The 12,920-nt window shown below is 40.9% G+C and overlaps 3 protein-coding genes across 3 annotated transcripts; 1 reads left to right on the top strand and 2 right to left on the bottom strand.

Annotated features, from left to right (window-relative positions):
* The first annotated feature begins 97 nt into the window (after positions 1–97).
* LOC130677729 (uncharacterized) lies at positions 98–1,762 on the top strand. The gene has a single exon (XM_057484581.1). It carries the CDS (start codon positions 98–100, stop codon positions 1,760–1,762), a length of 1,665 nt encoding a protein of 554 aa, XP_057340564.1.
* Positions 1,749–11,532, bottom strand: LOC130677677 (uncharacterized). The gene is made up of 2 exons (XM_057484509.1): positions 10,994–11,532; positions 1,749–4,798 (listed from the first exon to the last, which is right to left on the bottom strand). Exon 2 carries the CDS (start codon positions 4,796–4,798, stop codon positions 3,653–3,655), a length of 1,146 nt encoding a protein of 381 aa, XP_057340492.1. The 5' UTR covers positions 10,994–11,532; the 3' UTR covers positions 1,749–3,652.
* Positions 8,272–10,053, bottom strand: LOC130677728 (trichohyalin-like). The gene has a single exon (XM_057484580.1). The coding sequence runs from the start codon at positions 10,051–10,053 to the stop codon at positions 8,272–8,274; it is 1,782 nt and encodes a 593-aa protein (XP_057340563.1).
* Positions 11,533–12,920: the final 1,388 nt, after the last annotated feature.

Raw genomic sequence — 12,920 nt, 5'->3', positions numbered from 1 at the left:
AACTTTATTAACAGAACAAGACATTGATGAGTTTTCTGCAGTATTTGATGGTGAATTTTTTACTGGTGATTTTTTTTGTGGTAAATGTCGTGTAGAGATGTATAAAAAAAGAAAAGTTGAACCGGTGGTTTTTGATGCTGAAGATGGATCTGAATCTATCGTTAGTGGAATGTTAGAACGAATGGAGTCTAGTCTGTCACACATGACATTGTCTCAGTCAAGTTCAGATGATCCTTCTTTTAGAGTCAACATTACTCCTACCGATTGTACAGAGTACGTTGAGATTCGTATGAAAAGAACTATTTCAACTCATCGATACTGTTGTCTTTGCGGTAATACAAGTGATTTAATTATTATTCCTCAAAAAGCCCGAATGCAGTCATTCATTAAGCGACGAGTCTTCATACCAGATGGAAATCGATGCTGTCAAAATCATTTAATAAACAAACGATTCTATGATGAATCTCTAAGTTTGATCAGAGTTTATTCTAACTGGACTTTAATTTCATCTGTAGAATTAAGTAATATGATGGAAAATTTTTCTGTTGAATGCGATTCAACATTACTGAATAAAATGGAGGATTATCGTTTATCAGATGAGAAGCTTCTTGTTTTGACTGGTTTAAAATGGGAAAATGTGATTGAGTTGCAGAATTGGTTAGTTTCAATGAGAAATACTGATGCTCGAAGTGTAACTCAAGCAATAATAGTGTTTTTGATTAAGCTTCGCACAGGTGATTCAAATAAGTTAATATCTACAATCTTGGATATTAACGAAGAGCAGTTAGTGTCAAAGTATTGTGAGCAAGTCATCCAATCTTTCGAAAAAGACATTTTACCTTTGCGTTTTGGTTTAAATGCAGTATCTAGGGCTGATCTTATTGAGAATCATACATCTTCAGTTGCTAAGAAACTTCACAATGATTTGAATGATAAACTCATTTTAATTTGTGATGGGACTTATGCTCGTCATGAGAAAAGTTCTAATAATGAGTACCAAAGAAAGTCATATTCTGGTCAAAAGAAAGTACCACTATGTAAGCCATTCACGATTTGCACAACTGATGGATACATAGTTGATATGTTAGGACCGTATTATGCTAACCAAAATGATGCTACTATAATGCGGGATATCATAGATAATCCTGATGGTATATGTCATTTATTAGAACCTGGCGATGCATTTGTGGTAGATCGAGGATTCCGTGATGTGAAAGGATACTTGGAAGAAAAAAATTATAAAGTATTAATGCCAGCACTCAAAGGAAAACAAAATCAGTTAACAACAGCTGAGTCTAACGCTTCAAGAAATGTAACAAAAATTCGTTGGGCTGTAGAAGCAGTTCATGGGATGTTAAAACAAAAATATCATTTACTCGATCAAAGAATTGACAACAAAATGCTTCCTAGGGTTGGAAGTTTTTTTAAGATTGCCTTATTTTTGCATAATACGTATAGTAAGCGTCTTACTTCCGACTCAGAGTTTTTGGATAAAGTCATCGAAACAATGCAATCGCAAAATAATGTAGTAAATACGATAGCTGAAGACGTTCAAAAAAATGGCTGGCAGCGAAAAAAATTGCCGTTTCAAACAATTTCATCTGAAACTCTTGAAGACTTTCCAGAAATGACAGAAAATGATCTGCGTATTTTTTTCACTGGTCCCTATCAATTGAAACAGGCTGTTTCCTATTTAGCAGAAATGCTTGATGAAACAGGTAATCTCACTATTCAATATGTAACGGGTATAATTGGGTTTTAATTATAAAATAGTCGAAGAGTAATTAATTAATTAGTATCACAGAAAGACGTCAAATCAGTTTTGTATGTCACCAGAAAGTCAGAAGTTAGACGAAACAGAAAATATATATTGAAAGAAAATTAGTGAGTAAAAATATGAACGATTTAATCAATCAAAAGAAGTAATGGTTAATCTCTTAAATTAGACTGTATAAATTATCCAACTACCCCTTTTTGCTTGGTTTAGCTCGCCGGAGTCCAGGGTTCAAAAGGGGTTTTTAATTTATAGACAGTGCTAATTAATCAAGTCAACAAAACTTTACTTTAACTAAACAAAAGAAACTCTTTTTTTTAAAAGAAAGAAAACACAGATTTAGAAAAGAAATAAGAAACTAGGATTTATTATTTAATAATTACAATGGCTTCCAGCCCTTTTCTACTACCTCTTACAATAATTAATATTAATAATTAAACGCGGTTTCAATATTATAAAATTACGGCTTGTTGTTTATTCAACAATTTACACGGTTTATTGCTAATTAAACAATCTATACACGGTTTACACGGTTACACGGTCACACACATACTCAAAAGATTTGCGGTCTACCACGCGGTACTACCCCTCCCCGGGTGCTTCAGGGGAGTCTGGTCGACTACCCCGTCGGCCCTACACGAAGTCCCGTCCCAGAGGGTAAGTGGATGGCCTCCAACAAACCCCCACCTACGCGGATAGTTTCACCTACCACCCCTTGGCAGAAGGCCTTGGAGTGGGGTCCCTTAAAACCTCCTCGAGAGAAATAGATTTCGCTTACCTGGTCCGGTCGGACTCCTGGTAAGTGACTTCCTTCTTGGTTGACTGGAATGGCCTTCCTTGACAACCTCTCGGGAGACTAAGTTGCCTCTACGGGCTTAAATGCGCGGTTTTATCTCTATATCTACCCGTTGTAGAGGTGAACGGGAATAAATTCCCTCGCCCTCTGTTGTTGACATCGAGAGTCTACTGTTGTAAAATATTTTCTAAGTCCCGAGTTAAAAAGTCAAAGGAAATCGAGAGAAATTAATTTTATCGTATGTAAAATTGAATTTAAAAGAAAAGAATTCGTTTAAGATGTTAAGTAAATACTAAGTCCCGAGAACTTAGCCGTGTGAGCGACGATAATCCGGGCGGACGGATAGAAAATGAAAGAATGAACGATTGAAATACTAGAGTTTATTTTAATTTCACCAATATTTCTCGTATTTCTGTTCATTTTATAATTCTTTCAATCTCTTAAAACTTTTAAACGTTTTATTCGAAACCTATATAAGCGTTTTTATTTTATTTCCTTTGATTTTGGTGCTCAGGACTTAGAATAATTTTCGCTCGGTCGCGCATTCACATACTTATACCGTACATCCATATAATTTTATATCTCGGTATATTCATTCGACTTAGATTTTAAAAGCACAGCCTTATAAGTGTAAATAATAATAATAACTCATTGTTAAGGAAAAATAATAATGTTTATATTAATGAAAGAAAAGAAAAAAAAGAAAGTATTATATACAAAAGTATAAGTCATATTAAATAGAAACATAAGTAATAGTTTTTAAGTAAATAGATAATAGAGTAGTATAAGTACAGTAGTAATTAATTTGTTTAAACAAAGGAACATAATATTTAGAATTTTAGTCCTATTTTTTAAGCCTACTAGTTTTAAGTGTAACCGATAGTCCAGTAGATATGAAAATAATAATTAGTGAATAAGTAGTATTAAGTCATAGGTATAAGAAAATAGTAATAATAATAGTTTATAAATAATAATCACAGGTGTCCTCTGTTCTGGGTTCACTGGGTCACTCCACCATCACACCCCTCCTACCTCAACAAAGAAAAGGGGATAGCCTGCTATCCTCTTTTCTTCCTGTCTTTTTATTCCTCTCGTTCCCTGAGTCTGGCCAGCATGTCCCAGACAGTCTTCCCCGTCGGCTCTATCTTCGGCGTTGGACCTTTTACATACCGAGTCACCTTGTATACCCTCAATGTTTCATCGTAGGCGGTAAAACTTGCCTTCTTGGCCACAGTCTTTGGCCTTACTTCGGCTAGAGGGGTCAATGCTGCCAGTAGCCGCTGCAACGGTGTCTGGACCTTTTTCGGTGGCGGAAACAGATCCTCCGGGCTGGACTCAACGTACTCCGGATAGTCGGCTAATAGAGGTGCGTCATCGTAGTCAATCCAGCCAGCGTTGATGGTTGTTGCCAGCTGGAGACTGTCCCTTGAGGATGGGCCCGGGTTGGTAGCAAGTCCTTTCTTTGTTTTCCCAGGTTCGATTGTTGCTAGCTGGGGACCGTTCCTTCGGAATGGGCCCGGGTTGGTGACAATTACTTTAATAGGTCTCGTCGTGGTTGTCGCCTCGTTCCTGATCACTGGATTTACCTTTTTGATCAATTTGCCCAACTGGGGACTGCTCTTTACGAGTGGGCCCGGGTTGGTCGCAGTCGATTCCCTTCTCTGTCCCCCTATCCTCCGTTTCTTCTTAGGGAAACTCGCTGTGGCTCGAGCGGGAAAGGCATCGTCGTTGTCGAGCTGCTCCTTACTGCTGACGTGGCCAGTATCGAGGTTGGTGCTCGTGGGATCGTTGTGTTTCCCACGGGGGCTCTCCCCAACCAGTTCGGCCGTTGACTGGGGACCGCTGATTACCAGTGGGCCCGGGTTGGTGGTCGCCTTTACTGGTTTGGCAAGTTTTATTATTTCGGCGCTGGCTGGCCGAATTACGGGCCTTTTGGTTGGCCTTTTGAAACCGGGCTTGGTCGGGTCGTATGGCTTGACCTTTTTGACCAGGTGGTACTTCACTTTTTGGACCTTCCTTAGCTGTATGTCGGGCCTTTTCCGGGTATTGGTGGCTGTACTTGACGAGGTAGTTGCTGAGGTAGTTGGGAGTGTGGTGATCTCGGTGCTTGTCTCGGTGGTTGGCTCGGCGATTGGCTCCAAAATCAGGTACGGCTGTTGTTGGACCATTCGCTCTAACAGCTCCATCTCCTCTTCCATCGTGAACTCTTGGATAGTTGAAGCTTGCATCTATATACAATAGTTTTCAAAAGGGTTTACAATAGTGATAATCATACTGTTTCATTCATTCATTCATTCCTAAAACGTAACTGAGAGTTTACACGGTTCTCTTTTTTTTTTATACGAGGTAGTAGAATAAAAGAGAAAAAAAAACATTTAAAGTGAATAACATATGATTTATATATATAAAAATGATATATATATAATTTATCTTTACATGTGTTTATCATAAAAAAAAAATATAAACTCCTCAAAGACAGAATAACTGATCCTAATTTTACCCCCTTTTTACGGGGTGGCCCAATTTCAACCCGGGTCTCCGGTGATAGGGGGAGAATTAGCCTTTCTCGCCATAGCCCGAGTTATACGACGCGGTTGCAAAGTTTCGTCTAATTCTGGTTCCGTTTGTTCGTGGTCGTGGTCAAGTTGTTCGTGGTCAAGTAGGTCGCGGTCAGGTTTCAGGGGATTTCCCTCGTGAAAGGGTTTTAGGTCTTTAAGGTGCGCGGTGAAGGTTTTACCTTCCTTGGTCACTTCGTATACCGAAGGTCCTACGACTTTCGTCACGGTAAAGCCCGTAGCGAACTTCTCTGCGAGTTTAGCCGAAAAATTATCAATCGCGGATGACAAGTGATGTTCTCTCTTGCTGACCAGATCCCCAGGAACTGGTTGCCAAGAACCTCGCTTTCGATTATAATACTTGGCTTGTCTCTCATAAGCCTGTGCCAAGTTTACTTTGACTAACTCCATTGTGTCCTCCAGAGTCTTCGCTGCCCGATGAGGGTCGTACACCTCGCTTTCCCCTTGTCCGGCGCGAGATCGTACCGATGACGGAGGCTGTATTTCGCGACCGTAGTTCAGGTATGCCGGGGAAAATTCCGTGGCATCGTGTTTCGCAGTATTATACGCGAAGGCAAATTCCGGAACTTGCTTATCCCAGTTTCTCTGGTTTGTTCCGGCAAACTGCGCGATCATTGTACCAATTACCCGGTTCGTACGTTCAACGGGATTACACTGCGGCGAATATGGGGGTGTTCGGACGTGTCTTATCCCGAATTGCTGGAGCAAAGAAGTGAACTCTTTGCTGACAAAAGGGGTACCATTGTCGGTAATAACTGTCTCTACCCTTCCAAAACGTAGCAGAACCCGTTCCTTAAACGCGTTGGTGATCGCGGAGGCTGTCTGTTGCCGTAACGGTTGGACTTCTATCCATTTTGTGAATTTGTCTTGAAAGACTACCAAATAACACATTCCCCGTGAGGATCGCGGTTTTGGTCCAATTACGTCAGCAGCCACCACTGACCATGGCCTCAGGGCCGGAATTGTCCCCATTGGGGCCGATGGTGGTTGTTGTGAGGCTTTATATGCTTGACATTTCACACATTGCCGCACATACTCAGTAATTTCGGCTCTCATACGCGGCCAGTAATATTGACTGGACACCCGAGCAATCGTTTTAGCGATTCCGCAGTGACCAGCCGAAGGCACATCATGGTTCTCGCGGATGATCTGTCTCACTCCCGCTGCTGGAATACACAGTTTCCAGACATTGCCTCGGTCTGCATAGTCTAGGCTATGATATCGATGCCGATATAATAAGTCTTGTTTCAGACAATACTCGGGGTATCTTTGAGGGTCATTCTTGACCCCTTTGACCGTTCGTTCATACCAAGAATCGCCAAGGTCAACTGCTTCGAGAATTAAATCGGTTTCCGGTTCGTGAGGGTCACTTTCGTCGGAATTGGTAATAGTGCTTCGCGATAACGCGTCTGCTACTTTGTTCCATTTCCCTTTCCGATAAACGACGTCAAACTCGTACTGTTGAAGGTACAGATTCCATCTGGCTACCCGACCACTCGGACTCTCGATTGATCGGAGCCATTTCAGTGACTGGTGATCTGTAATGACCGTGAACTCATACCCTTCGAGGTATGGTCTCATTTTCTGAATCGCCCAGACCACTGCAAGACATTCTTTCTCGGTTACACTGTAATTCCGCTCGGCTTTGTTTAACGATCGACTCGCGTATGCGACGACTTTTTCTGCACCGTCGTGTTCCTGTGTCAGGACAGCGCCTATTCCAACGTCACTCGCATCCGTTTGTAAGACGAAACGTTTAGAAAAGTCCGGGGGAACCAATAGGGGGTCCGATTTCAGATGGTTTTTCAGGGTTTCAAACGCCGTTTGTTCAGCAGTTTCCCATTTCCATCGTTTTCTTTTCTGCAGAAGACAAGTCAATGGTTTGGTCAGGTCTGCGCAGTTGGGAATAAACCGTCGATACCAGGATATCATTCCCAAGAACTGGCGCAGTTCTTTAGTTGTACGCGGGGAAGCAATCTCGGTAATTGCTTTAACTTTTTCCGGATCCGTTCGGATTCCTTGTTCGTCGATGACATGACCCAAATACACGGTACTTTGTTTCAAAAAGTGGGATTTCTCGGGGTTTAATTTCAAGTTCGCGGTGCGGAGTCGTGTCATCACCTTTCTCAGGATTTCCATGTGCTCGGCAAGGGTTTCACTGACGATTATTATATCGTCCAAATATACTACCACGTGAGCTTCGAGATCAGCGCCCAGGACTTCGTACATTACTCGCTGGAACGTTGCAGGAGCAGAATGTAGTCCAAAAGGCATTACACGGAATTGAAACAGACCACGTCCGGGTATCGTGAAAGCAGTAATTGGTTTGCTTTCGTTTTCCAGTGGTATCTGCCAATATCCGCTTTTCAAGTCGATAGTACTGATAAATTTTGCCTTTCTTAATTTATCAAGAGATGCATTCACGTGGGGTATTGGGAATGCGTCTTTTTCGGATACGTCGTTTACTTTGCGGAAGTCAACGCAAAAACGGTATTTCCGGTCCTTTTTACGCACTAATACGACCGGGGAATTCCACGGGCTGTTTGATGGTTCGATGATTCCATCTTTCAGCATCTTGTCAACTTCTTCATTCATGATCTGTTGCATTTTGGGGTTCTTCGGAAAGTAGCGCGTTTTTACCGGTTCGGTTCCAGGTTTAATTTTAATTTTATGGGTCGCACACCGGGTTGGGCCAGTTATTGATTCATCCAATTTGAGCCAAGTCTTGATTTCTTTACGGGCTGTTTCTATATCATGCTTTATATCGAGGGTATGACAGTCAAATGTCCCAGGTTGGCGTATCAATTGATAGCCCATTGCTGACAAATTGTCAATACCCAGAAGCATGTCACTCGTGTACGCAGTGATGACATGAAACGGCAAAGTATATTCTCGGTTCTCATGTCTTATGGTAACCCACGCGGTACCAGTTGATCGTACAATATGGTTGCCCATGGTTGATCCTTGTACTGGCGTTGAGTCATAGCGCGTGTATAGTTTGTTTGCATGGATGAAATGCCACGTGTGTTCAGAAATAATTGACGCGGTCGCTCCGGTATCCATTAATGCATGGATTTTCGCGTTTCCGAGTCTGATCTCGGCAAAAGGACGTTTATCGCTGGTTTTTACGGCTGTTGGCTGGAATTGCCTGCCTTCGGCTCGGGGCTTCTCGGCGCGTTGCTCGTTTGATTTTGTGCTCCCGGGGGAATCACGGACCGGGTTTGGGAGCGTGTACCGGTCCTCTCGGCGTTTCCCTGTCTTGGGCAGGGACAATCTCGGGAAAACGTTCCCATTTTACCACACCGCATGCAAAATTTCACCCACTGATTCGTACATTCAGGCTTAGTATGTCCCCGTTGTCGACATCTCCAACAACACTCTCGCCAGTTATACTCGAAAATTTCGAGTGGTGCTTGTGTCGCGGTCTTTACCGGTTTCCGGGGTGGTTGCTTGGTTTCTTTGGCCGGAGGGGCTCTTTCCTGCGCGACGAGTTGTTCATATTCACCCGCGAGTCGTAAAAGTTCCGGAACAGTGGTAAATTCCGTACGTTTAATGTATCGGCGATACTCAGGTCTCAAATTATGATACAAACGAGTAAGACGGGCTGTGGTTGACATTTGACCGTGTCTTCTCATTAGTGTTTGCAATTTGGTTGCATATTCTGCCGCGGTTTCGGTCGATCTTTGTACGCGGTTCCGGATTTGTTCTTCCAGCTCTAGTTCGAGTCCTGGAGGCAGGTAAAAAGCTTTTAGATCCGATACGAAGTCTTCCCAAGAAACCCAATCCCTCTTGTTATTTCTGTACCAGAGGAGAGCTTTTTCCCGGAGCAAAATCGGGATGCATGGCACTAAGTGGTCCATCTCATACCCATAGCTTTCTGCCAATTCTTCCAGCCGTTCCAGGAATTCCTGGACGTCGCGTTCCCCATTGAATACGACGCCCCATTTCCGTACCAAGTCCCTCTTTCGAAGCTCGACGGAGTCATCTACCAATAGTGACTGTCGAGCGCGACTTGGTAACGGGGTTCCTTGTCTTGAGGAACCAGCTCTGGGTTCAGCTACTTCCATGGACTCGTGACCTGTCCGCCGGTTTCGGTTTTCGCGTTCGCGTCGCTCGTTTTCTTCGCGTAATATTTGCTCACGAATTTCTTCCCGCAACCGAGCACGTAATTCCTGTTCTTCTCTCTCTCGCTGTTCATTCTCACGTCTCACTCTCGCTTCTCTCTCTTCCCGACCCGCGTCACGCGCCCGTTGTTCTTCGCGTTCACGTAAGAGTTGTGCCCGGATTTCTTGTCGCAAACGCTCACGTATTTCTTGGTCGTCTCGCTCTGCTGCTTCCCGCGCTGCTCTCTCGGCTCGTTCTCTTTCAGCCTGTTCTCTCTCTGCTTGCTCCCTTGCTTCCCGTGCTCGACGATCTCGTTCCTCTTGTTGCCTTCTCTCGTTCTCCATTCGTTCCCTTTCTTCTGCCTCGATTCTTTCTCGTTCTTCTCTTTCAAACCTCTCACGTTCTTCCCGTTCAATTTCAACCCGGATTTGTTCTTCTCGGGTTTGTCGGTTTCGGGCATTTCTTGCCTCCGGTGATTGGTCCACGCTGCCCCGGTCTTCGTCTGACGGGTGTTCGTCGTCGTTCTCAGGGTCTTCAATCGTCGCGCCGTCGTCTGAGTTGTCGAGGTTGTCCAATTCGGCTTCGGAACGATCGAGATCGACTAATAATTTATCGTACCGACCCGCACGACCTGCGTTCGCGGCTTTCGCTTTATTTAATTCCGTTCGCAAAAGAAATCTTAATTCTGATAACGTTGCCTGCGGTTCGATGTTCACTGGGTATTTCTCGAGTTCTTTTAAAAGGGCGTCCTTACGAAGCGACCATACCCACGTTTGGGATCCGGTTACCGGTTGCTTTTTCATAATTATAGCGGAAATAAATGACACAAATGAAAAGGGAAAGAAAAAAAAAGTGTTAATAAAACTTTCGCGGTACCCGTTAACTCTGGATTTATTCGCGGTCAGGTCCCTGTTCGAGCGCCAAAATTTGTAACGGGTATAATTGGGTTTTAATTATAAAATAGTCGAAGAGTAATTAATTAATTAGTATCACAGAAAGACGTCAAATCAGTTTTGTATGTCACCAGAAAGTCAGAAGTTAGACGAAACAGAAAATATATATTGAAAGAAAATTAGTGAGTAAAAATATGAACGATTTAATCAATCAAAAGAAGTAATGGTTAATCTCTTAAATTAGACTGTATAAATTATCCAACTACCCCTTTTTGCTTGGTTTAGCTCGCCGGAGTCCAGGGTTCAAAAGGGGTTTTTAATTTATAGACAGTGCTAATTAATCAAGTCAACAAAACTTTACTTTAACTAAACAAAAGAAACTCTTTTTTTTAAAAGAAAGAAAACACAGATTTAGAAAAGAAATAAGAAACTAGGATTTATTATTTAATAATTACAATGGCTTCCAGCCCTTTTCTACTACCTCTTACAATAATTAATATTAATAATTAAACGCGGTTTCAATATTATAAAATTACGGCTTGTTGTTTATTCAACAATTTACACGGTTTATTGCTAATTAAACAATCTATACACGGTTTACACGGTTACACGGTCACACACATACTCAAAAGATTTGCGGTCTACCACGCGGTACTACCCCTCCCCGGGTGCTTCAGGGGAGTCTGGTCGACTACCCCGTCGGCCCTACACGAAGTCCCGTCCCAGAGGGTAAGTGGATGGCCTCCAACAAACCCCCACCTACGCGGATAGTTTCACCTACCACCCCTTGGCAGAAGGCCTTGGAGTGGGGTCCCTTAAAACCTCCTCGAGAGAAATAGATTTCGCTTACCTGGTCCGGTCGGACTCCTGGTAAGTGACTTCCTTCTTGGTTGACTGGAATGGCCTTCCTTGACAACCTCTCGGGAGACTAAGTTGCCTCTACGGGCTTAAATGCGCGGTTTTATCTCTATATCTACCCGTTGTAGAGGTGAACGGGAATAAATTCCCTCGCCCTCTGTTGTTGACATCGAGAGTCTACTGTTGTAAAATATTTTCTAAGTCCCGAGTTAAAAAGTCAAAGGAAATCGAGAGAAATTAATTTTATCGTATGTAAAATTGAATTTAAAAGAAAAGAATTCGTTTAAGATGTTAAGTAAATACTAAGTCCCGAGAACTTAGCCGTGTGAGCGACGATAATCCGGGCGGACGGATAGAAAATGAAAGAATGAACGATTGAAATACTAGAGTTTATTTTAATTTCACCAATATTTCTCGTATTTCTGTTCATTTTATAATTCTTTCAATCTCTTAAAACTTTTAAACGTTTTATTCGAAACCTATATAAGCGTTTTTATTTTATTTCCTTTGATTTTGGTGCTCAGGACTTAGAATAATTTTCGCTCGGTCGCGCATTCACGTACTTATACCGTACATCCATATAATTTTATATCTCGGTATATTCATTCGACTTAGATTTTAAAAGCACAGCCTTATAAGTGTAAATAATAATAATAACTCATTGTTAAGGAAAAATAATAATGTTTATATTAATGAAAGAAAAGAAAAAAAAGAAAGTATTATATACAAAAGTATAAGTCATATTAAATAGAAACATAAGTAATAGTTTTTAAGTAAATAGATAATAGAGTAGTATAAGTACAGTAGTAATTAATTTGTTTAAACAAAGGAACATAATATTTAGAATTTTAGTCCTATTTTTTAAGCCTACTAGTTTTAAGTGTAACCGATAGTCCAGTAGATATGAAAATAATAATTAGTGAATAAGTAGTATTAAGTCATAGGTATAAGAAAATAGTAATAATAATAGTTTATAAATAATAATCACAGGTGTCCTCTGTTCTGGGTTCACTGGGTCACTCCACCATCACAAATATGTGAAACAACAGTCAAATATAATCAAAATTCAAGTTCAATCCAGACACATTAATAGAAAGGTTTATAGATGTTTTATTGAGTATAAAAAAAATGCTATTGGTCAAAAAAGCATATTGAGGCATAGTTGTGAGTGTGCAAATGGTTTGAGAACAATTGGATGTTGCTCTCATGTTGCTGCTGTTGTTTACTATTTATCACACGGGAGATATTTAACAAAGATTTTAAGGCTTGCTGCAATACTTAGCAAATTATTTGATAGAGACAGTATTTCACCTGTGATTGAAGAGGATAGTGATGAAGACTGATAAAATATGATTATACATTTTTTTCCTCAAGTATATCTTTCATTTGTTGTTATGTATTTATAATTTACAAACTAAAATCTATTTCCTGTTTTATATGTGTATAATGTTTATAATATGTTAGTTGATATTATATGATAGGACAAAATTTAACTGCTGATGCAGAGATTATTCTTGCAAATAACATTCAAGAACATACACAAACTAGAAAAATAATGATTCACACTTTAAACATGTAAATAAAGTAAATATTTGCTTAAAAAGTGGTTTTTATTTTTTTTTTCTATATAGCGTACCTTTTTTGAAAATTTTAAAAGCACTTAAGTCTATAGGAAATTGGATGAGGAATCCAAAAAAAATTATTTCATAATTGTACCAGAACCGAAACATCGTGAAAAGTCGAAATTAAAACTAAAAAGTCATTTTTTTCGAGGTTGTTGTCGACCGATCAAGCTCCCAATTTTTTTCCGAGGAGCTACTATCGACCCCCAAAACATATCCCGAGTATAAGTCAATCGATAAAATAGTCTCTGAGAATATTCATTTTATCTGATTTTTACATATTTGGCTTTTTCTCGA

Source organism: Microplitis mediator, chromosome 11 (genome assembly GCF_029852145.1).
Source record: "Microplitis mediator isolate UGA2020A chromosome 11, iyMicMedi2.1, whole genome shotgun sequence".
Taxonomy (NCBI): domain Eukaryota; kingdom Metazoa; phylum Arthropoda; class Insecta; order Hymenoptera; family Braconidae; genus Microplitis; species Microplitis mediator.
This window is presented reverse-complemented; position numbering and strand designations above follow the sequence as displayed.

Bases quoted from the DNA above. Each gene is read 5' to 3' on its own strand.
- LOC130677677 (XM_057484509.1), bottom strand. From the start codon at position 4,798: ATGCAAGCTTCAACTATCCAAGAGTTCACGATGGAAGAGGAGATGGAG.
- LOC130677728 (XM_057484580.1), bottom strand. From the start codon at position 10,053: ATGAAAAAGCAACCGGTAACCGGATCCCAAACGTGGGTATGGTCGCTT.
- LOC130677729 (XM_057484581.1), top strand. From the start codon at position 98: ATGTATAAAAAAAGAAAAGTTGAACCGGTGGTTTTTGATGCTGAAGAT.